Source organism: Rattus norvegicus, chromosome 17 (genome assembly GCF_021556685.1).
Source record: "Rattus norvegicus strain SHRSP/BbbUtx chromosome 17, alternate assembly SHRSP_T2T, whole genome shotgun sequence".
Classification (NCBI taxonomy): Eukaryota; Metazoa; Chordata; class Mammalia; order Rodentia; family Muridae; genus Rattus; species Rattus norvegicus.
Genome location: NC_141550.1, coordinates 61,444,690 through 61,469,490, shown reverse-complemented (window position 1 = coordinate 61,469,490; position 24,801 = coordinate 61,444,690). Strand labels below are relative to the sequence as shown.

General features: G+C 45.0%; 1 protein-coding gene across 2 annotated transcripts in view; it reads left to right on the top strand.

Moving 5' to 3' along the window:
- The first annotated feature begins 2,442 nt into the window (after positions 1-2,442).
- The window catches only part of Mkx (mohawk homeobox), a 78,735-nt gene continuing 56,376 nt past the window's right edge, over positions 2,443-24,801 (top strand). Inside the window, 5 exon segments of one of the 2 annotated variants that reach the window (NM_001432285.1) lie at positions 2,443-2,549; positions 4,504-4,776; positions 6,463-6,619; positions 13,344-13,500; positions 13,906-14,241. In NM_001432285.1, coding sequence (NP_001419214.1) covers positions 4,589-4,776; positions 6,463-6,619; positions 13,344-13,500; positions 13,906-14,241 — 838 coding nt within the window. In that variant the 5' untranslated portion in view covers positions 2,443-2,549; positions 4,504-4,588. 2 annotated transcript variants of the gene reach the window in all.

Here is a 24,801-nt window from a genome sequence, read left to right as displayed (position 1 = left end):
AATTATATATAAATTAAATAAAATAGATGAAAGATTTTTGCCAAATGTTCTGATGTGTCCCTAGCTTCAGAAATAGCAATGTGTTACTTTCAGGTTTTTCAAAATACCTTAAAAATAGAGTAAGGCAAATTTGTGGAAAACTTATTGTTTTTATTTTACACCTTAGTAAATTCAGATTAAAAACCAACCTCAAATTAACCAGAATTAAGTTTAGGGTTGGGGCTTCCTTTCTCTGAGCAGGGGTTTCCTGTTTTGTCTCTCCTCGAGCAAAGGGTACCTTCCACACAGTCCACAGGAGTCTCCCCACTGCTGCTTCAAAGGGCAACCTTCACATCTGAGGCTGACAATCCACCGCTTCAGAGATTGGGAAAGTCTAAGTAAAAATCCATTTAGGAAAAGGCGAAATTTAATGCGACAATAAAGGTGTCTGAGCTGTTCTGAAAGCAGATACTTCCCATCATGCACAGGCTGCAACCTGGACTGGGAACTGTTCGGAAGACACTTTCATTTTTAACACGGGCCCTCTACTGTCCCTCCACTGCAAAATAGACCCAAACCATTAAGCCCCCCAAGTCCAAATGGAGAAGTGATATATTAATTTTCAGTGACCTCATGTGACTAAGGTGCTGTAGCAAATGTATATTTGTTTAATTCTGATCTCTTATGTGCGGGGGGGGTTGGGGGAGGAAACTGTGAAACTAAAGTGCCAATGTATCGCGAAGTCCCCGGGATTTTTTTTTTTAAACGCTTTTAAGTACATTGAAACACTAAAGATCACAAAATTCCTTTTTTCCGTACTACAATAGCATTGCTGTAGCACACAGCTCCGTAATCCAGTAGAATATTATAAAATCAGAATCACATTTGCGATTCCCAGGAAGGGCAGCTGCAGAGAAGTAGGTCAGAAGGGAAGGTTGCACCCCAATGCCTCCCGAGCATCTTTACAGAGACCGCGGAAGAGAATGTACTTTCTTCCTACGGATTGTCAGCTGTACTTGCCTCTGTTGGGAAGCTTCCCCTCTGAAAATCCGTGGTTGGAAATGGTCAGATTTGTCCCTGGGGTTTAAGCCGCTGAGGTAGTGTCTGCGAATCACAAGCGCAGCGCAAAAGGCAGCAATGCAGCATGGCCAAGGAACATCATATAACAGAAACCCGGGAACAGCACAAAAGGCGATCGATTAAACCCTAGTGCACAACTGCCTGGAGTGGGGGAAAAAAAGCCAGTCTCTTCCTGATTTAAATCGTGCCTTGCTGAGTTCCTTGCCACTAATTGAGGAGATAGCAACTTTGAAGAATCGAGGGTGAGATTAGTTCTGGAAATATCAGCTTTATTATATATTTATTATATATTTCAGTCACTTTTAGACCATATAAAAGGCAGATTCTTAGACGGGGCTCTGCATCAGCCCTGTGTGGCTATCATTAAGGGAGAAAAGTCCAAAGGATGCTAATTCTTTCAGGCATTTTTTCTTTTTAAAATCTTCTTTAGCTCTTAAAAGACATAGCGGTACCAAGAATAGCAGGGCCCAGCCACTAGAGCGCAGGCGACTTCGTGTTCCATCTCCGTGACCCTCTGAGCTGTCACAATTTCTTGAAGCTTCTCCCATCCAACCGCGCAGTCTTTGCTAGACTACAAATCACACCTTAGAGAATGTTGCAGCCATTCTTTCGCCTTGCTCCATATGAATTTAGGTTCTAAGCCTGGGGTGCTTGTAGATCCAAGTCTCCTCGCACTCGGTCTGCTGCACACCTGGCTATGGCAGCACAGGCACCTGAGCTCTCCTTTCCCCACCCCTGTCTTCCCGCTCTGCCTTCCCGCATTTCTACCTCTGCAGTGCTCTTCCCGCGAAGCGGACGCTTGCCTGGCCTTGCCCTCCACAGCCGGGACTTCGCCGGCCAGCCTAGCGACACCAAAAGGGGTTCCCAGGTGCAAGAAGCTTTAACCTCCTGGTAATCAGGAGGGAAACGCCTGGGGCGTCTTCACCGCCTTCACGCTCCCGGCCTAGCTTGGTGACATTTCCGGCACCAGGAGCAGTTAAGACACAGGATTTGCACCGCAACCTCTGTACTGGTGACGCGAGCCCCGGGCTCCGGACAGCTTCTCCTATTGCTTCTCTGAGCGCAAGAGGAAAGAAAGAACCGGTCTTGCTGGGCGCTGCTAGGCGAAAGCATCCGGGAGCGTTGCCCCGCTGGGAGGATGCGACCGCCCGGGACTCCCGGCGTGGCCGGAGGCAGCGTCTACGCGAGGAGTTAACTGCAGCTCCCGCTGCCCGGCGGACGCGATCGCTTCCTCTCTCGCCGCCCGGGAACATGGATACCGCGCCCGCGGGATGTTCGCGGGCTGGGCCGGGCAGTCGGGAAACATGAGAAGGCTTCGGTATTCCGGTTCCCGGGCCGCGCGCGCCTGTCTGGGTAAATAAAGCCGAGACGACGCCGGTGGCCGCGGTGAGCGCGTTGGAGCCTGCGCCGAGAACATGCGGCGGGGATGGGAGTGTGCCTAGTCCTGAGACCGGACAACCAGCCACTGGCTGAGGTCTTCGCGGCCACAGGTACGGCCCCGAGTCCCCTCCCAGGAGCGCTGAACCCTAGGCTCACCCAGACTGGGGGCGCCGCTGCTCCCCTGCTCTCTGCACACCCGGGCTCTGCCCTCCCCTCCCCCACCTCCCTCTGAGGTCTTGTGGGGGACCCGCCCCGTGTGTCGGTCAAAGCTTCATGGTGGGTATGGGAAGTAGCTAGCAACCCACCTGGCCGCCCTCGCTTTGCTTTCGAATTATCCGCGGGGCAGTTCTGCAGGGATCGCGCTGGTCAGCACTGCTAAGAGCGTATCTGGGTAAGTGTAGGGCGCCGGGGCTGATAGGGAGTATTTGGGGACCTCTTACGGACACCCATGAAGAATTAGGAACCGCAGGTCTCAACTGCCTCGTGCCTCACACCGGTTCAGGGCTCTTCTGCCACCGCGCCTGCAGTCGCAGAGCTGGAGCATGGCGGTGTTTGCAGACTGTGGGAAAGGTCCTAGGTGGCAAAGCTCACCAAGGCTTTGCTTAGAAAGCGCGCTGTTGCATTTAGGACTGGACTGGTGGAAAGGGGTGGAATGGTATGGGGTTGGGGGAGGACGCTTACACCCACAAGGAGGCGTGAGTGCCAATTACTGGGATGGGGGCGCCAGGCTCCCAAACTTGCTTTGACACTTATCGACGAGGCTGGGTGCGCACTACAGGCCTGTACCTGCCTGCGCAGGATTCAGCCCTAGGGCACGACGCAGTGGCCACCGGAGGTCTGACTTCACTTTCTACACCAACACTGACCGTGGCTGTCGCCTAGTTGCTGTGGCTTGTCCTAAATGTCGCGTGTGGCAGCCACTGTGGTGACAAGAGGAAGGGGAGGGCGGCGTTGGCGAGTGTAGGCGCCGAGTATCGGAGAAGCTGTGTGTGTGTGTGTGTGTGTGTGTGTGTGTGTGTGTGTGTGTGTGTGTGTTTTGAAGGGGTGCTGGCAGCGCTGTGTGAGCAGCTCTGAGTAGACCGAGCTACCTGGAGTTGCGCTCAGTGTGTGTGTGTGTGTGTGTGTGTGTGTGTGTGTGTGTGTGTGCGCGCGCGCTGGGGGGGTGGGTGGAGGGAGATCCTGCCAGTGGGCATGTCCCGATTCTCGCTACAGTATTGCGGGTATTTTACAGCCCCGCGGCCTTGCTCCGGATATCCGCACCTGGCGGGCTGAGGCCCGAGGCACCCTAACTCCAGAGGTGAGCCCCGGGCTGTTCCGGAGCCCACAGTCTGAAAGATGTGCGGGTCTCTGCCAACTTGGAGGCTTCTGGCGTCCCAAATGGGCTCGAATTCCTGCGGACCTGTAATCTCCAGGGACACAGGACCTGGCACCTTCGCTGGGGGTGGGGGTATCTGTGACATCTTTGTCCTGAGACCATTTAATTTTCAGGTTTGGGGCTCTGTTCACAACTTCCCATTGCCCTTATCCCACCGGGAGAGTTTAACCGAAAGACGCAGGGTTCTTCGCCATACAGCCCAGCATCTAGAAAACATGAAAATCCTGACACCAAGATCTCGGGCGCGTTGACGCATCCTTGTGGATGCAATTATCTATTCATGTTACTTTAAAATCCTCTGTTCCTTCCAACCTCCGGATACCCCAGAAGAGGCTTTAATCTGTGTGGTGCTTAGTGAACATTTCCCTTACTTGTTTATTCTGCTCCGCTGTCCTGATTGTGTTTCTCTTAGAGACTGAAAGTTCCTTGGACATTGCTTTTCCTCAGTAGGTAAATTATTTGTTTGAAGTTCCTAGAGGTGTGGGAGCTTGATTGACCAGAGAAGGGTAGGGGACTGTCCCAGGAGTGCTGTATGATTATGTATGGAAGAAGGGTGTTCCCTGGTCACTAGCCGCAATACAGCCCCTCCCCTCAGCTCAGCGGCCCAGCAGCCCCACCAAGTTCAGGGCTCCTGACTTGCGGGAACCTGGGCACGGTCGGAAGTAACGTGCTGCGTCTTCGTCTTCTAGAACCCGAGCCCTGCTGCGGAGCTCCTGGTGGCCGGACTCTGAGGCGCTGCGGCAAGGCCGCCGCGCGTCCCTGTCAGCCCTTACCATGAACACCATCGTCTTTAACAAGCTTGGGGGAGCTGTGATTTTTGACGACCGAGGCACCCCAGATCGGGAACGTGGCAGCCGGCCATACGGCGGCGTCCTGGACAATCCACATACAGGCCCGGAGGTGGGCATTCCAGACGGCCCGCCCCTCAAGGACAACCTCAGCCTGAGACACCGGAGGACCGGGTATGCTCATGCTCGGTCCGATGCTGACCCACTAATTCAAAAGGGTAGGGGCGGCGAGAAGCGGGTGTGTGAAGTGTAACAAGATCAGGAGTCCGCAGCTTCCCCCAAGAGGGCAGATCTACGTCTCCTGGACCCGCACGCCAGGTTCTTAAGGATTTACCATCTCGAAACTGGGGGGATTAATTCCTTAGAACAGTGCGAAGGAGGCTTAATAAAAATTGAGTTGGCGCCGAGTCTTCCCATACCTTGGGGTGCCTTGGTACTCAGCGACCAGGCTCAGTTTCTTGCTTCCTCTGCAGTATAGCAGGAGCAGATTGAGCGCTGTGCGCTGTGACAAGGTGGAGTCAAGCAGATGGTTCCCAGGTGAGACCTCGGGAGCTTCCTTTTCTGTTACCCGAGGATCTTAACCCGGCCTGGGGCTAGATGTTGGGAAGGCGGACTCCCCCCATGGCGTCCTTGGCTCACACGGCTCGGCGGGGCCCGCGGCGAGCCCGGAGAAAAAGGCTACCGACCTGTAGTCTTTCTGTTCCTGGAGCTAAGAGGGTTGTCAGGGCCCGGGAACTCCGGGGCGAGCCCTCTCTCTGCTCCAGTACCGGGATTTGCAGCGCAGTGTGTGCCCGGCCAGGTCCTTGCGGCACCTAAAGCTGCCGGCCCTCTCCAGAACCACGGCACCAGCTGCTTATTTTGCAGCACCGCTGGTTGCTAAAAGAGATTAGGCTGTTATTATCAGTCAGCGCGGGTGGAATTGCGTTTCAAAGTTTGATGAAGCTCACGCCCTTGAGGCAGGGGCTCAGTCACACGAACGGGAACTGGGGGTGGGAGCGCTCGCAGAGGCGCGGCGACACCTCCCGGAGCCTCCCGGGAGCGCAGCACCCAGGGCCGGCTCCAGGGCCAGCTGCTCTACGTGTTCCTCCTAGGAGTCTGCTTTCCTGAGGGCTTTTTCTTTTCCTTTTCCTTTTCTCTTTGCTTGCTTGTTTGCTTCCTTCCTTCCTTCCTTCCTCCCTTCCTTCCTTCCTTTCTTCCTTTCTTTCTTTCTTTCTCTCTTTAACAAAAATTTAGCTGTTGGGACAACGCTTTGTGCTTGCTTTTCATGCTCTTAAAGAGGGAAAGGACATAGCGCTTTGTAGGGTCTGCTCTTTTTCCAGCGTCTCGCATTTTCAGAGCATTAAGAGAAACAAACGAGAGTTCATAGAGCCTAGGCCATCTTCTTTGGCTTTGTTTCCGGCATCTAGTGTGTGTTCCTTGACCACTGGTGACCCAGAGCAAGAGAATTTGGAGGGCTGGTCCTCCCCTGAGGAGAGGTCGCAAAAAGTGTCAGCTCTGAGTCCAGATCTGAAGTCTAGTGAACGGTTTTCCAACCACGTGGCATTCGTCCCTACCCCCACACCCTTGCCTTAATGGGATCAAAATAGCTACCCCTTTCAGTATAAATATAAGGCTTTGCATTTGGTGCGTGATTCCGTCACCAGCTAGCTATTCAGAAAGGTGCACAGGAGGGGCCGGTGCTCATACCGAGGAGAAATTGTAGGATTTCCTTTTCTTGTTTTGTCCTTGCTTTGGGGGGCTGTTAGAGTGGGTTACTGGGCGATTGTGGGATGGGAGTGCTCTGCGGTTAATCCCGAGGAGGGTGCTGACATCACCGAAAAGGTTCCGCTAACACGTCCCTCTCCTCTCCTCACGTCCCAGGGCGAGGCCTGGAGGGAAGGTGAGGCACAAGCGACAGGCCCTGCAAGACATGGCGCGGCCGCTTAAGCAGTGGCTTTACAAGCACCGTGACAACCCGTACCCTACGAAGACTGAGAAGATACTCTTGGCTCTAGGCTCGCAGATGACGCTAGTGCAGGTAATCCAGACTCCTCTAACGTGGGTCTCCCCGCTCGCTGCTGGAGAGCAGAAACACAGTAAGATTGCACCTCATCCCTCCTAGGATGGTGACACCGAATTCCGAGGCAGGTCCAGATCTTTGCCTTCTGTTGCCATGGAGGATGAGAGCTAGGTACAGGTACCAGGTCCTGTTCTGGAAAAGGGATTTCACCCTTATCAATCATCTCAGTGCGAACGATTGGGTACAGTAGGAATTTACATGATGCATTGTTGCGGGTGGAGGGAATGAAAGGCCAGGCAGGGGTGGTGTGATAGAAATATGGGTAGGAATCTGGATTTAAGAGCAATGATGGATAGGGATGGTGTACCCACCGTTATTTTCAGTCATCAGTGTGACTTGTTTTACATAGGAACTGCAGTGAAGCCATCTCATAATGAAAACAGTGTACTGCTTTATTGTTGAGCTCACTGCTAGGAGTCAAGCACCTCGGTCAGTGGGTATGTGTCCAGAACAAGTAGTAGGCATGTTTAAATTGAGATGGGAGCATCAGTTACCAGAAGTCTACTTAGAGCACAGATTGTTGTATCCTGCTCTGCTCATCGTTCCTGATTTTGTAGTTCTGGGGCGAGGCCATAATATGCATTTCTAAGGAGTTCCAGGCGAGGATACTGGTTCAGCTTTGAGAATCCAAGAGCCTGCAGGTGCATATTGGACCCCAAGTTAAAACTCACTCACGTACATACTAAGTAAAAATAACCATTCTTCAGAGGTAGGTCAGAAAACAGGAAAGGCAGCAGGGGAAGAGGCTTTTAAATGCTGCCTCATCCTGGCACAGCTGGAAACCCCAGCCCTGCTTACTGTTGGGCTAGGGGGAGAAGATTGTGAGTGTCTGGTTCACGATGTCAATCATGCCTGCACGTTTGTTTCTTTTCTAGTGAACAAACACTGCTTTCTGTTTAATTGGCTTCTGTGAGCACAATCAGTATTTGGTATTCTCCCAGACACGTGCTACAAAACAGTTACTATCAGTGTTTTACCAAAGTGAGTGGAAGCTGCGGGCAGAGGACTCCAGATAACAAGTCCCGGATTAAATGCTTTTGTAGCACTCTGCAGTTTCCTTGACTGAAATGTAGCGATGCAAACGTCTGTGTAAACACCAGACTCAGAAGGAGGAGTCCACAGGGTGAGCTAGAAAGTTCTTTCTATTACAGTAGCTGGGAATTGCTTTTATATTACGGTAGCACAGGCATGAAAGTTTGGACGTTTCATCAAACGTATGACAAGAGGATACTGTGAGATCCAAGATAAAACTGCACTCGATAACTAAAGATCTCTTCCCGGAGTATTTAAGAATTACTGGAAAGTTTGACAAAGCATTTGTGTTGGCTCGTAGCAGCTCTCCACAAAATTCTACCGTGTATTTTTCTGCTTATTTTCAGAATAAAGTTTTAGGGAAAAACATCTGCTTTCCTTCCTATTAACAGGAAATTGTAATAATGGTGATTTGCCACAGCACCGGAGGCAAAACCCAATTCTGTATTCTTGGCTTGAGATCTATTTAGCACAAAACTGTGGACTTTGCAAAAGCAGTTACTCAATAAGTTGTTGTAATCAGAAAAAAAATCGACTTGTGAAAATACATACACATGCTCCCATGTCTATTTAAACATGCCTGTTACTTGTTCTGGACACATACCCGCTGACGGAGGTGCTTGACTCCTAGCAGGGAGTTCAACAATACAGCAGTACACTGTTTGCATTATGAGATGGCTTCACTGCTGTTCCTATGCAAAACAAGTCTATTTGTCAAGTTTTTAAAAACAGTTTTTAGTGAGAAATTTAAACTATTATATTTTTAATTGTTATCCTGGGAAGACTGCAATATAGAGTTATATTTTTAATTTACTTATGCAGTAATTTGCCATTTATAATGACAATTTTAACACAAAGAACTTGGTAACATTATTACGTTTTTGAAAATTTTGTGAATTTTTTTTCCTTTGTTCTTTTATACCACTCAAATAGAGCAAAGATTGTTTACAATAATAAATAATACATGCATGACAATGGCTTTTTAATTGTTGTCAGTGTGATAAATTTCTTAAACTTTCAAGTGATAAGTGGAAAAACTTGAATGCATAAAATTACCACCTGGAGACCTTACTTATAACCCAGCTCAGGTTCGGTTACTTTCAACTATGCACAGTGGCGTATATAAAGAACATACGTCATATGCAAATGTAAACCCACACATCCACCTATCTGTGTTTTATATATAGGGATTTATGTAAGTCAAACATAGATTAAACATCCAAAGCATAGTCCAATTTTAGAAATTACATAAATTATGCAAATCCTTTATACTTCTGGAGGCAAAGTGTAAAGCTGTGATTTGAGTCAAGTTTTTGATCCCTGAGAATTAGACTCTGTCCTGAGTCAGTCTTTCCCTGAGCCACTTTCTCCTGTGGGGCCAGCCCTCCGGAGAGGAGTTGTCTTCTCTTCCTCACAGGATTCACCCCACAGCATGGCTTGTTCCCTGCAGCACATTAACCCTCAGAAAGCTTTCCTCTGGGAAATGACATTAACGTCACCCATAGCTTTCTAGAATGTCTCTCTGGCCATTCTAGGAAACCTTTAAGTCTGGTTGGTTTTGGAATGCTGTACGAAACACGCACAGGGCAGCTCCTTAGCTTTGTCCTATAGGACGATGACCAAGCTCGAGCTCGACTCACTTTAATTGTCTACAAATATACCATGCACACATGCCTGCAGGCGGTTATGGAAAACTGCTTTTATTCCTTGGTTCATGTTGACTGCAGGACCTCCTCTTGCTTCTTCCTCGAGCTTTATAGCAGCAGGCTGTCCCCCAAGGCTATTTCATTCCTCAACAAGATGCTCTAAGTTTGGACACTTATTCCACATTTAACATTTTCCTCTGAGTGTGTGCCAGGCGTTTCCTACACAGAAATTCTAAGTTGCTTTGCTCCTCTTATGCTGCTGAGGAAGGCTGTGGAAACCTGCTTTTCCTCATCTCCCATGAAGCCTAGAAGGAAAAGGGTGGAAATATGTTTTAGTACTTTTTCTGCTACACAGAATTCCAGAGGACATTGGTTAACATCTACAGTGTTCCTCCCCAGGAAAATGGAACAGAAATGAATGGACGGATGATGTGATTCTCCTTTATTATTAGTCATTGACCCTAATGGTTTGGTCCTAATTTGCTAGGAGTCTTTAACTCTTGTTTGCATGTGTCATCATCCTTGTGACATCACAAGAAGCGTTTTGATCACAATTAAGGATTTTGTGGCATGCTTTGATGTCAACCAGACAAAATATTATACTGGGTGTGGAGCCTATCACTAACAGTGTTCATGTAGTATAAAAACGTGTTGTGTGCTCCTCACATAGGAGTAGCTTGTGCTGTTGTGTAGCAGTAAGGAGTGTTGTGAGATGGAAAGTTGGTGTTATTATAAGATTCATAGCTCACCAAGGAATAATGACTGGGTGTCTCTGGTCTGTGCCTCTTCTGGGACTAGAGTTTCACATTCCTGTGATGTGCGACTGAATGCTTGGTAAAGTCCCAGTACTATAAAACGTTGCTCCCAACATTGGCATAGCTGCTTTTGCTGAAAGTGGATTATTTACTCTAAGGCAATACTTAACAATATTCAACAAAATCTTACATGAGACCTTGCACATCCTTCCAAGTGTTATAGGTATGGAAGGAAGGTTATTTAATTTAATAACTCAGACTAAGCTTCTTAATGTGATGTGTTTAAAACCGGACAGACTCTAGTTCATTCCTCTGGGTTCATGCCACAGTTTCTCTGTCCACGTGACAAACCTACATACCTTTGGTGAAGATGGCAGAAAGCAGTTTTCCCTTCCAGCTTCTAGATATTCCGCTCTCTAAGCTCTCATTTGAAAATGTGGTGTTTTTAAAGGCACTTCTGACATTTAAATGCTATTCTAGCACCCAACCTTGGAAAGAGAATACGCACGAATATGAAGGAGTCTGAAGCAGGTGTCAAAGGTAGAAAATGTGAGTTTATATTTTCATCGTCAGTGACACGGGACATTTCCATTAAGTCATAAGGAAATTGCAAAAAATAATGCAAATTCATCAACCATCAGTGCCTCTGCTGTTCATGGAGGTCAATATGAAATACCTCGTCCTGCACCTAGCTGTTAAGTTGTACTGTACGCGTCTACTGATAAAATACAGCAGCATGTGCACGCTAGTATATTGGGCATCAGTTGAACTTATAAAACCAGTTTAAAAAAAGCCTTCGTTAGATAACACAGACTATTCTGGGAATTCCCCCATGTTATTAGAATAAATAGGTTAAGTACTATTAAAAGGTAGAGATGGTCCCTAATTGTGAAGACAGTTAATATCCACGATGTTTAAATATTCTTCCATTTTTACACATTAGAATCATAGTGAACTAATGTTTATTTTCTAACTAGAAGGCCGTTCCACTCTTATTATATGAAGTGTCTAAGAATTGGGTTTTACTCTGCACCGTGTGGGTATAAAGCAAGCTGGTGACATTGGTCAGATCTAACGAGTACAGTTTCAATAGTAAAAAAAAAAAAGTAACACAAAAAGGTTTGGTGCTGGATCCTATGAAGAAGGGTAAAAATGGGCCTAGTCACATGCGAATGGCTTTGAATGAGCATTAGTGAGTAGGGGGTAGGCCGAACAGCTAGCGGCAAAGTGATTGACAGATAGACAGTTGGTGACCTATGGCTCTCAAAAATGTCAGGACACACCGGATCTGTCTTATAACGAAGGCATTGCTCTTTCGTGTCGTTTCCAGGCTAAGCATCCAGTCCAGAGCTTTGCATTTGCTAGGCAATTGCTCGAGCTGTGGGTTACATCCCAGATGTTTGTGAGAAGGTCAGGAGAAGTTGGAATGAGCGAACTAAGTCTACAGGACATGGCATGTTTTCAGGAAATTCAGACCAAGAAACCAGTCCACTTTTCAGTATTCCGTAGTCACAGGACAGCAGGGCACTAATGGTGATTTGAGGAAGTGAATTAACTAAGTCAAAATAATGCATCACGATTGCATTTGATAATAGTTGCTAAGATCCATGTAAGAGAAAAGAATGGAGAATAGGGAGGTTCCGAAGAGTGTTTTTAAAGGACCTAAGCAGTAGTCAGGGGATCGCATGAATCTTTGGGCCTCGAGTGAGAGAACGAGAGGCAGGGAAGAAAGTTAGTGAACAAGAGGCCAGGTGCTCCCGCTTCCAGGGTCAATGGCTGCCTTGGGTCTCAGAGCATCACTTTTATGATAGGGGTTCAGGTAAGTTTGTATGTTTGTAGATTCATGTGTGTTGATATGGCCTTGTCAAGGCCTGCACTTCACAACACAGCTAGTATACAGTACTACTCACTGTCTATTTGCTGAGTAAATGGACGATGCCTATGTGTGGAAATGGAAGTCTGAGAATTCTATGACCCACTGAGTAATAGCTCAGCTTGGCCGGAAGAGAAGTTGATGCAGAGTAAGGTTTTGCTATGGCTTGGTACGCAGTGCAGAAGGACAGCCATCTTGGCAGAAGGGAACATATGAGTGTGCCAATGTTTAATTTATGTGAATAAAACAGTACAGGCTAGACGTGGAAGGAGAAAAATATAACTCTGCTTTTTAAAGCAGAAGTCACAATCGTTTCATATAGTAATTAGGAATCAAGTAATTTCCAAAGCTACTCATTTTGTAGTTACAGCACTTACACTGTACTATAAATGCCTTCAGTGTATTTTATACAATGACTGAGGAAGAAAAAAATCTTCCAGTGAAAACATTGTCATACAAACCATTGTAATAATAGTTTGTGTTCTGGGACAAATTCACAGAAAAAAATAATTATATTTGTATAGTTTATTTTTTAAAGCAAATATTGTTCTTTTAGCTTTTTTTTTCCTTCTGAGAATGTTATATGCCTTTGATATCCTGATATTTTATGAGAAAAGTACATTTTACCCTCTGGGAACTCAATGGCTCCTTGCAGAAAGAGTGAAAGTAATTTTTCTTTGCTTTCAAGTATCTTTTTTTGTCTTCACTGATGTGCATAAGAAGCAACGTGCTTTCAGTTTCAAGCTGGGTGTCCGTTGGCCTCTGTCTCCTCACTGCTCCGACTGCACTGCCTTTGGTCGGTTGCTAGCTCCTCTGTTAAGTGTCCAAACTCCTCAGTTGGCTCTGAAGCTTGGCCCTCCCTGTCTTCATTAAGCCCACTCACAGGTAGCCTTCCCCTCCCTCTGAGCCTGTTGGTCTCAAACTTCACCTGCCCCCTTTTAAGTCTCACGCGTGCCTTTTGTTCTCCTGTTGGCTCTTCGTCCCCGTGCTTCTACAGTAACTTAGCTTAGACAGGACACACTGGCACATCCTCAGAGGACACTCTTACTTTTCAAAATTTCAAGAAAACAAGTTACTCCACTCAATACCCTCATTAGTTTTTCTACTCCTTGTGCTTGTGTAGTCTTGTATCGTTTGTCCTTCCACTCCCTCTCCTCCTCCTCTTCCTCTCTCCCCACCTCCTGTCTCTTTTGAGATGACTGTCCCCAAACCTGACTCTAAAACCTGACCTCAAGTGATTCTCTTACTGCCTCCTCCCAAGTAGCTAAGACCATGGGTGCGTACCAGGGACCCTGGACTTGGATCCAAAAGAGAAAGCAATTGCATGACAACCATGTTTTAATGCACTGTTAATTGAAAAACTAATGCCGTTTTAGGTGTCAAATTGGTTCGCTAATGCTAGACGACGGCTGAAGAACACTGTCCGGCAGCCGGATTTAAGTTGGGCCTTAAGAATAAAGTTGTACAACAAGTATGTTCAGGGCAACGCCGAGCGGCTCAGTGTGAGCAGTGCGGATGACTCCTGCTCTGAAGGTTCGTTCTGGTTTCTGTTTCCCTGTCTTTGCTTTGCTATTGGAACACGTTTGCCCTAGGTGCTGTCTTAAGACCCCATGAGATATGGTAGTCCACAGATTGTTTTCTATTGCCTGAGGCCACTTCCTCTTTATAGTTTTGTAAAGCATCAGGAGTTATAGCCATTTCTGCTGTTTATAGATTTGTCATGTGGGGGAAAAGCATTTTCGTCTAAGTTAAATAATCTGGGGAACAATTACATAGGTTCCTGCTTCTCTTTACCTAAAAATAATTATACATAAAAATAATCTTACATATGTCATGTATTCTTCTGTGTGTGTGTGTGTTTTCAATGACTAAGTGTGACAGTTGAGCAGCTGGGGAAAGTATGTGCAAATACTATTTGGTGATATTTTGCCCCCTTAGATGGAGAAAATCCCCCAAGAACTCACATGAACGAAGAGGGCTATAGCACCCCTGCCCACCACACTGTGATTAAAGGGGAGAGCTCAGCGATAAAAGCTGGTGGGAGACCGGAGTCAAGGGCAGCTGAGGACTATGTGTCACCGCCCAAGTATAAGAGCAGCTTGTTGAACCGTTACCTTAACGACTCTTTGAGACATGTCATGGCCACCAGCACTGCCATGATGGGGAAAACAAGGCGAAGGAACCATTCGGGGTCTTTTAGCTCGAACGAATTTGAAGAAGAACTGGTGTCTCCATCATCATCAGAAACTGAAGGCACCTTTGTCTATCGCACAGGTAAGCCCATGCTTTGTTCTTATTATGGTGACGTGTGTAAGATAGATAAAAGCTGTGTCGTAGAGATTTACTGCAACAGATGGGAGAAACTGATACGTGGGTTGCTATAATTCTTGTGCAAAACTTTTAATTTGTTTTAAACCGGCAATAGGTACATTTGTTGGTAGATGATGGTCTCAGAGAGCCTTGAGACTTTTCTCTTTAAGCATCTTCATTCTCACTGACAATGTTAGTCATGATGACATGATGTCGGTACTTCTGTCTTTGCTGTGCATCTTGTGTGTGTAGCCATGCATGGGCCCGTGTATGCAGATGCCTTCCCCTATGACTTTTGGCTTTATTCCCTTGAGACTTGGTTTCTGCCTGAACCTAAATCTTAGCTTGTACCCAGTGAGACACAGAAATATTCATGGCTCTGACACAGGAGCACTGGGTTATGGGCACAAGTCCCATCATGATTGACTCTTTTAATGTGGGTGCTGGGGATTGGAACTCAGGTCTTCGGGCCTGTGCAGCTCATTTTCTTGCACTTGGAGCCATTCTGCCTGCCTGATGTATTTAAAGTATTTAAAGGATGTATATGTTCCCTTCATGAGTAATCCACATGGTGGAGAGATGAGCTGATCGTGACCAGCCATGCAGATGTTTCCTGTTCTGTCTTTTCTTTCCCATACTTTGATTGCTAGAAGTGATAGGAAATGAATACAAAGTAACACAAGGGCCAGAATTTTCAGAGGGGAAGACACAAGCCTGGATCTCATGACTTTGAAATTTCTCTTTCATTCCTAGAAAGTACAAGTAGGGCTGACCAATAGCTTTGAAGATTTTATATTCATTCCAGAGATAATGAGCTGGTTCTACCTGACCAAGGAATCCAGATGGCAAGTAGTAGTAATCTTGACTTTAGCACAGTGAGATTTGCATTCAAGAAGTATTTGAGCAGGGCCACTTTGGAAGAAAGGATAGATGAGGTCTACATCTGGTATATTTGCCGCCTGGCTCCTAAAAACTGACAGTGGATGAGTGTGAATGTTAGATCTGGAGACAAGAAAGCACTCAATCTAACCAAGGTGAGAAAAAAAACCATGAACACACAATGGTTAATCCTTGTGTGAACAGCACAGCCTAACCTGCATAAGAGGTTCCAGAAGGGACACCTCTGCCAGAGCTATGATTGTATCTACTGCCAACAGTCACTGCCTGTAGTTACTGTACCATTAATCAATGCCTAGAGCTATCCTGGTTATACTAGTACTACCAACCAGGATGCCTATAATCATCCTACAATCAACCAGTGCCTGTAGTTATCCTACCACCACCAACCAGTGCCTGTAGTTATCCTACCACCACCAACCGTGGCTCTAGTTATCCTACCACCACCAACCAGTGCCTCTAGTTATCCTACCACCACCAACCAGTGCCTCTAGTTATCCTACCACCACCAACCAGTGCCTCTAGTTATCCCACTACCAACAATTATTTTCTATAGCTATGCTACTACCATTGACAATAATGGTATTTTCTCCAAGAATTTGTTGAGTACCATAAGGCCAACAACATGGCAGTTGTGACAACTAAATTATATTTTTAAGGAAGAATGAGGTAGGAAATTCCCTGTTCCTGGAGACCTTTTCAGTCAGATTTAGTTCAAGTCTCTTTTCATTATAAGACTCATTTTTCAAAGTATGTTATAGGACAGGGACCAAGTCAGAAAGACCACAAGGTGGAACTTGTAGCTAAAATAAATGACCTAAGCGATCTAAGCATATCATGGCAGAAAGAGAAGATCGCAGTCAGGGATGCTACCTCTCCATCCACTGCCATGACAAGGATGTAGCTTGTGTATGGAAGGCTCTTCTCTGTCTACTGGGCTCTTCTCCTTCTAATAATGATATCTGTTTAACTCTTAGTGACTGAGACTTTGTGAGTTACACTACTGCCACTCATTGACAAAGTAGCAACGAAACACTTGGCCCTGCTACCAGGACTGCAAACCTTTGCACAGCCTGGTGCTACTGAGGGGGCCACATGGCAGCCACAGAGTGTGAGGAAGGAATCCAGTTAGCGCACTAACCTCAATCGTCACATTGGTTAGTCTGAAATCTCAAGTGTCTGCAGATATGAGCAGCGGTGCCTTTCTAAAGTGTCAGGGCACCCTATAGACCCGAGTCAACTTTAGTTTGCATCTCTAGCTCCTACATGAAGTAATGCCAAGCAAATGCAGAAACACCCTCAGAAGGAGGGACTGGATCTAGGAAGAAGTTAAAATAAAAAGCCACGTAGCCAATAATGAAAACGAAGGGACCAGGAGATGACTCTGTGGCGAGGGCATCTGTTACACAAGCAGGAGGACCACAGTTCAGATCCTCAAGCCTACACGATGCCATTTGGGTTTGGTGGCCCTCCTAAAATCCCAGCAACTGGAAGGCAGACAGCGAATCTCCAGGGAAAGCCAGCTAGTGAGGCAAGCTGGATCAACAGGCTCCGGTTTCGATTGAGAAGCCTTTTCATAACAGATATGGAGGCAAGTGATTGAGGGTGACTCCAAGTATTAACCTGTGGCTAATATATGCACATCCACATAGTGTAAACACAGGGGAACATGTGTAATCACACACACAAGCACACACACATGTCACGAAGAGCCGTGAACAACTGTTTAACAGTGTACCACCTGTAACTGACTATGCACAGTACTTTTATATTAGTCTTAAAATGAATGATAAATTCATAAATAAGAAAGTCTGATCAGTGACAAATAACTCAGGGGAAAAAATCAGGTTTTTAGTAAATCCGGTGCCCCAAAATTGTGAATCAGTGGAACCATTAGGTTTTGTTATTTAAAACTTTGAGTAAATAAGCCCTCTGTTTTCCACATTTTCTGGAACATTCAAAACCACAGAAAATGTCTCCATTTAACAATCCTACTCTCACATCAGATTAAGGTAAAGTGAAAGTCTCTTTATGGTACAGAACACTGAGCTAGCTGCAACAAACTGCAGAAACATGGAATGAAGCTATGATGATACAAATGAATGTTCATGCATGGGTACAGCAAAGGGTTTTCTGGAAGAGAAATGCAATTAGTGAGGTGAGTTAGGAAGCAACTGTCTATTTAGAAAAAAATATGTTTCTTATAAATGTGTTTATGTTGACGGAAGTGTTGAGTCTTTTGAAAATGCATGCTTTTTTCAAAGGTGACAAAACACACTGTCAGAAGAAATGCTGGGCCTGCAGGTGATGCTTTTCAGACCTAGATATTTTGGCTGTTTGTGTTTCTTAAACCATCCCTAACGTCCTTGGTCCATATGAAGCGCTATCCATTGGCCAAGCTCTCTTTATAAATAAAGCCCACTTTTCAGTTATTCAGCCAGTGAGAAAGCAACCTATACATGTAAACTTTTTCATGCATGCATGTAAACTTCAAAAGAGCAATCTGATTTTTCCCTCTTAATGTTCAGGCTTGGAGAATTAAGAGAGGCTAAGGGCCTAAAAGTGCTGTGCGAAGTTTTGAGCCAAACAATAGATGACTGTCTTCAGCAGGGAACTGAGGGATAGCCCTGTCATAGCCAGGTTACCTTGTGTGGAAATAGAAGCACAGGAGGGCTTCCTGAGTAGACACTGTGGCTTTCCTCAGCATCCGAGCCTCCTCCAGACTCCTTCATGTCCATCTGGCTAAGTCTCTGTCCTCATTAGAACAGAAATGTTTAAAGTCAGCCATTCATTCATTCTCCTACCCCACCAGCTGTAGTTACAAAGACTTTAACTCCATTTTAAAAGACCACTTGTCCAGACTAAGCAATTATATCTCCCTGCCTCCTTCTCCCCTGCTATTTAAAAACCTCATGGGCTGGGGATTTAGCTCAGTGGTAGGCAAGCGCAAGGCCCTGGGTTGGGTCCCCAGCTCCGAAAAAAAAAAAAAAAAAAGAAAAAAGAAAAAAAACCGTACCTCATTAAGAATATGGAATCGGGAATCAAAATGGAAGTTGGGGTGTGGAAGGATCTCGGGGCACTGAATTATATTTCAAAGGTTTTTTTTTTGACAGTCTCTGTGTAGACCAAAGAAGCCTGGAACTCAGAGGTCTGCCTGCCTCTACCTCTGAGCACTGGGATTAAAGGTAGCTCCACCATGCTCAGCGTGGACCATTCTCATTAAATCTTCAGAAGGAGGAGAGAATCTTTGGGTTATGAAGTAAAAACCATCAATGCAAAGATGTTTTGTTGACCTTTATGTAAACATTGTTTCTCTGGGTTTCCCAGTCTTGGCCAGTATGCCAAGGCCATAATAGATCTTCAGTAAATAGTCACTGAAATATTTTCAACACAACCGATTGTAATTCCCAGTGTTCTAAATGAACTAAGTGACAGGCAAGCAGTCACTCGGTGTGTCCCTGGGAAGAAGTCCTGTGAATTGAAACAATGATCATTTTTAATCATGTTGGACTGATAAACAGGAATGCTCAGGACTTGCGGGAGGGAATTTTGGTTATAATCTGACACCTTGTGCTTAGTTGCTTCGGAAGCATCAGAGTAAAAGTCTCTAGTATCGTCAGTCCCTCTGTCTAATCTCTTCCTCATATCTCTACACAAGACCAACTAGCTATGCTACCTTATAAAACGAGTCTTTGTTAGGACCTTGCCTAGACAGTTTAAGTTTGAGTCATGCCTCAAAAACAAACCTATTGAATTTTCTTTTCTGTGGAAAGAGAAGAAGAAATTTCTCAAAAGTGTGGTGATTGGAAGATATCAGGAAGCCTGGAAATAACATTTAAGGACTTCTACACTCCACTTGACTGGAAAGCAAGTGTGTGTGTGTGTGTGTGTGTGTGTGTGAGATTTTTGTGTATGTGTGTGCACTGTTTATGTGTGTATATATGTGTATGTTTGTGTATATGTATTTGTGTGTGTGTGCTGCATGTGTGTGTGTGATCGTGCATATGTGTGTCTGTGTATGTGTGTGTTTGTGTGTATGCACTGTTTATGTGTGTATATGTGTGTATGTTAGTGTATGTGTATTTGTGTGTGTGCGTGTGTGCGTGTGTGTGTATGATTGTTCTCGGCTCACAAATGAACCTCATTATAAGTGACTAGGACATACAGACATTTTTCTGAGCCCCACCATCAGTCTATAACTCATCAGTGTAACCTGCTCCCAAGAGACTGAACATTTTAACTTACTCTAAGATGACTTAATTAGACACATCTGGCCTAGACAAAAATGCAGGTCACTGGGACTGTGTGTATGGATTAGTCATGTTTAGTTGTTCCTGTGCTTGACTGAGGTGAATGTTCCCAAGTAAAGGGAAACTTTTGATGGAGAGCAAAAGGAAGCCATGTTCTGATGTGGGAACTATTTGCCATGGTTGCCAACTTGGAGCCAAGACACTGGCGTTGCTGTTAAAGCACACAAAATGTTGTGGCGAGTAAGGACAGCTGCCATTGCTCTTGTTGAGGATGCCCTTGAAGGGATAAGATGTTCATTTCTCTCTCATTCCCTGCATACTCAACTACGTCAGAATTTAAGCTGGTGTCTGTAGCAAGGTTCAGGTGTGCTAGAGAGCCCAGCAAGCCATTGGGTAAGCCTGGGATGTCACCCAGGTTCATACACTCTGGTTCTGACAACTGTTGAGTTCTGCTCTTCGGAAGTCTGTCTGTCCTGCCCAAGGCTCTCCTACCTATACACTTACACAACAGGGCATGAGGGCCAAAACCCTGTGCCCTGGCCCAGCCCACTTCTCAAGGAAACCTGTGGAGATGAACCAGAGGAAAGATTTTAGAAGACATCTTAATGGGCATTTTTCAATAGCTAAAATCAATTATAACAGGTCTGCATCAGTAACTTCAACAAATGCACTGGAACATTGGCCTTCGAGGAGTGATGGGGTTTTGTGAAGGGCAGTGTATTTGTCTGTGCACTCCAGGTTTCTCTTTGGATGGTGTATTCCTGAATTTCTATTTTGGGGTGCAGTTTTTTTTTGTTCTAGTGTGTGTGTGTTATAATTTGCCTGCTTCTAAGTGGAAGTGTTGAGCTTTGCCATTTTGGATTATTCAGAACAGTGCTTTCCTGACAGGGCAACAAAGTTGATGGAATACAGCAGAAAAGGATAAGACCATCGCCCTCTGGTCCAGCCAGTGGCATTTAAAGGAGATTTGAAAGTTTACCCAGTTGGTTTGGCTTTGTAGCCTATCTATCAAATGCTACCTGGGAAAGAGGTTTAGACATGGATGAAAGTTCAAGTTAGCAGAAACTGATGTGTAAAAACACAGAATCACCTACTCTTCAGGTGGCATAATACTTAACCCTGCTTTCAGGATGTGTTCCAAGGACCTTTCTTTTCTCCTCTTATGCTCCCTGCCTCCCCCTAGAGCTTCATTAAATTATTATTTTCGAGGGCTGATATCCAACCCCGGCCTTAGGCAGCAGGACAGCTGCTCTATGACTGAGCCACACTCCTCTCCACACATTTATTTTAAATACTTTTTAACTTTTTCTGGCCAGAATCCTCAGGGTTTATCTCAATACTAAATAGACTCTAACTTCTTTGGATAAAAAACAATGACTCCTTCAAAGATTTTGATAAGGGGAACCTTTTCAGTTTCTTATTTCAAGGCAATAATACTTCGAATGAGATTTACAGACATTCTGACGATTGAGTAAGGTCAGGAAGCATGAGAAGATCTGTAGGTTCTTAGTAAACATTCAGGAATGAGGAAGACTCCTATACAAGGATGAAGCCAAATGATGTTTGAATTTACATCTCCTCTTTTCATTTTACTTGAAAAATTTAAATGGAGTAACACAGAGCGTCCCACCCATTGTGTAGAGCTGAAAGGGGCACAGGAAGAGAAAGAGACAGAGACACGGAGTGACAGAGACAGTCAGACAGACAGACGGATGGCAGACAGAAACTAAAACTCGCTCACTCCTTGAGTGACTCATTCTTTGCTATCTTACGGGGACCTAAGAAAGGCAAATGAAGACTTGAGACTCTCGACCTCAGTAGCAGTGTGGCTTGTGGGTGAACACAGAGCACATCCTAGCTTGGCAAATGTATGGATTTTTTTTTAAATATTTATTTATTTATTTAATACATGTCAGCACCCTGTTGCTCACTTAGAACACACTAGAAGAGGGCATCGGATCCTATTCAGATGGTTGTGAGCCACCATGTGGTTGCTTGGAATTGAACTCAGGACCTCTGGAAGGGCAGTCAGTGCTCTTAACCGCTGAGCCACCTCTCCAGCCCCAAGATGTATAACTTCTTTTTTTTTTTATTATATTTTTTTATTAACTTGAGTATTTCTTATATACATTTCGAGTGTTATTCCCTTTCCCGGTTTCCGGGCAAACATCCCCCTCCCCCCTCCCCTTCCTTATGGGTGTTCCCCTCCCAACCCTCCCCCAATTGCCGCCCTCCCCCCATAGACTAGTTCACTGGGGGTTCAGTCTTAGCAGGACCCAGGGCTTCCCCTTCCACTGGTGCTCTTACTAGGATATTCATTGCTACCTATGGGGTCAGAGTCCAGGGTCAGTCCATGTATAGTCTTTAGGTAGTGGCTTAGTCCCTGGAAGCTCTGGTTGCTTGGCATTGTTGTACTTTTGGGGTCTCGAGCCCCTTCAAGCTCTTCCAGTTCTTTCTCTGATTCCTTCGACAGGGGACCTATTCTCAGTTCAGTGGTTTGCTGCTGGCATTCGCCTCTGTATTTGCTGTATTCTGGCTGTGTCTCTCAGGAGCGATCTACATCCGGCTCCTGTCGGTCTGCACTTCTTTGCTTCATCCATCTTGTCTAATTGGGTGGCTGTATATGTATGGGCCACATGTGGGGCAGGCTCTGAATGGGTGTTCCTTCAGTCTCTGTTTTAATCTTTGCCTCTCCCTTCCCTGTCAAGGGTATTCTTTTCCTAATTTAAAGAAGGAGTGAAGCATTCACATTTTGATCATCTGTCTTGAGTTTCGTTTGTTCTAGGGATCTAGGGTAATTCAAGCATTTGGGCTAATAACCACTTATCAATGAGTGCATACCATGTATGTCTTTCTGTGATTGGGTTAGCTCACTCAGGATGATATTTTCCAGTTCCAACCATTTGCCTACGAATTTCATAAACTCGTTGTTTTTGATAGCTGAGTAATATTCCATTGTGTAGATGTACCACATTTTCTGTATCCATTCCTCTGTTGAAGGGCATCTGGGTTCTTTCCAGCTTCTGGCTATTATAAATAAGGCTGCGATGAACATAGTGGAGCACGTGTCTCTTTTATATGTTGAGGCATCTTTTGGGTATATGCCCAAGAGAGGTATAGCTGGATCCTCAGGCAGTTCAATGTCCAATTTTCTGAGGAACCTCCAGACTGATTTCCAGAATGGTTTTACCAGTCTGCAATCCCACCAACAATGGAGGAGTGTTCCTCTTTCTCCACATCCTCGCCAGCATCTGCTGTCACCTGAGTTTTTGATCTTAGCCATTCTCACTGGTGTGAGGTGAAATCTCAGGGTTGTTTTGATTTGCATTTCCCTTATGACTAAAGATGTTGAACATTTCTTTAGGTGTTTCTCAGCCATTCGGCATTCCTCAGCTGTGAATTCTTTGTTTAGCTCTGAACCCCACTTTTTAATAGGGTTATTTGTTTCCCTGCGGTCTAACTTCTTGAGTTTTTTGTATATTTTGGATATAAGGCCTCTATCTGTTGTAGGATTGGTAAAGATCTTTTCCCAATCTGTTGGTTGCCCTTTTGTCCTAACCACAGTGTCCTTTGCCTTACAGAAGCTTTGCAGTTTTATGAGATCCCATTTGTCGATTCTTGATCTTAGAGCATAAGCCATTGGTGTTTTGTTCAGGAAATTTTTTCCAGTGCCCATGTGTTCCAGATGCTTCCCTAGTTTTTCTTCTATTAGTTTGAGTGTGTCTGGTTTGATGTGGAGGTCCTTGATCCACTTGGACTTAAGCTTTGTACAGGGTGATAAGCATGGATCGATCTGCATTCTTCTACATGTTGCCCTCCAGTTGAACCAGCACCATTTGCTGAAAATGCTATCTTTTTTCCATTGCATGGTTTTGGCTCCTTTGTCAAAAATCAAGTGACCATAGGTGTGTGGGTTCATTTCTGGGTCTTCAGTTCTATTCCATTGGTCTATCTGTCTGTCTCTGTACCAATACCATGCAGTTTTTATCACTATTGCTCTGTAATACTGCTTGAGTTCAGGGATAGTGATTCCCCCTGAAGTCCTTTAATTGTTGAGGATAGCTTTAGCTATCTTGGGTTTTTTGTTATTCCAGATGAATTTGCAAATTGTTCTGTCTAACTCTTTGAAGAATTGGATTGGTATTTTGATGGGGATTGCATTGAATCTGTAGATTTGCTTTTGGTAAAATGGCCATTTTTACTATATTAATCCTGCCAATCCATGAGCATGGGAGATCTTTCCATCTTCTGAGGTCTTCTTCAATTTCTTTCCTCAGTGTCTTGAAGTTCTTATTGTACAGATCTTTTACTTGCTTGGTTAAAGTCACACCGAGGTACTTTATATTATTTGGGTCTATTATGAAGGGTGTCGTTTCCCTAATTTCTTTCTCGGCTTGTTTCTCTTTTGTATAGAGGAAGGCAACTGATTTATTTGAGTTAATTTTATACCCAGCCACTTTGCTGAAGTTGTTTATCAGCTTTAGTAGTTCTCTGGTGGAACTTTTGGGATCACTTAAATATACTATCATGTCATCTGCAAATAGTGATATTTTGACTTCTTCTTTTCCGATCTGTATCCCCTTGATCTCCTTTTGTTGTCTGATTGCTCTGGCTAGAACTTCAAGAACTATATTGAATAAGTAGGGAGAGAGTGGGCAGCCTTGTCTAGTCCCTGATTTTAGTGGGATTGCTTCAAGTTTCTCTCCATTTAGTTTAATGTTAGCAACTGGTTTGCTGTATATGGCTTTTACTATGTTTAGGTATGGGCCTTGAATTCCTATTCTTTCCAGGACTTTTATCATGAAGGGGTGTTGAATTTTGTCAAATGCTTTCTCAGCATCTAATGAAATGATCATGTGGTTCTGTTCTTTCAGTTTGTTTATATAATGGATCACGTTGATGGTTTTCCGTATATTAAACCATCCCTGCATGCCTGGGATGAAGCCTACTTGATCATGGTGGATGATTGTTTTGATGTGCTCTTGAATTCGGTTTGCCAGAATTTTATTGAGTATTTTTGCGTCGATATTCATAAGGGAAATTGGTCTGAAGTTCTCTTTCTTTGTTGTGTCTTTGTGTGGTTTAGGTATAAGAGTAATTGTGGCTTCGTAGAAGGAATTCGGTAGGGCTCCATCTGTTTCAATTTTGTGGAATAGTTTGGATAATATTGGTATGAGGTCTTCTATGAAGGTTTGATAGAATTCTGCACTAAACCCATCTGGACCTGGGCTCTTTTTGGTTGGGAGACCTTTAATGACTGCTTCTATTTCCTTAGGAGTTATGGGGTTGTTTAACTGGTTTATCTGTTCCTGATTTAACTTCGATACCTGGTATCTGTCTAGGAAATTGTCCATTTCCTGAAGATTTTCAAATTTTG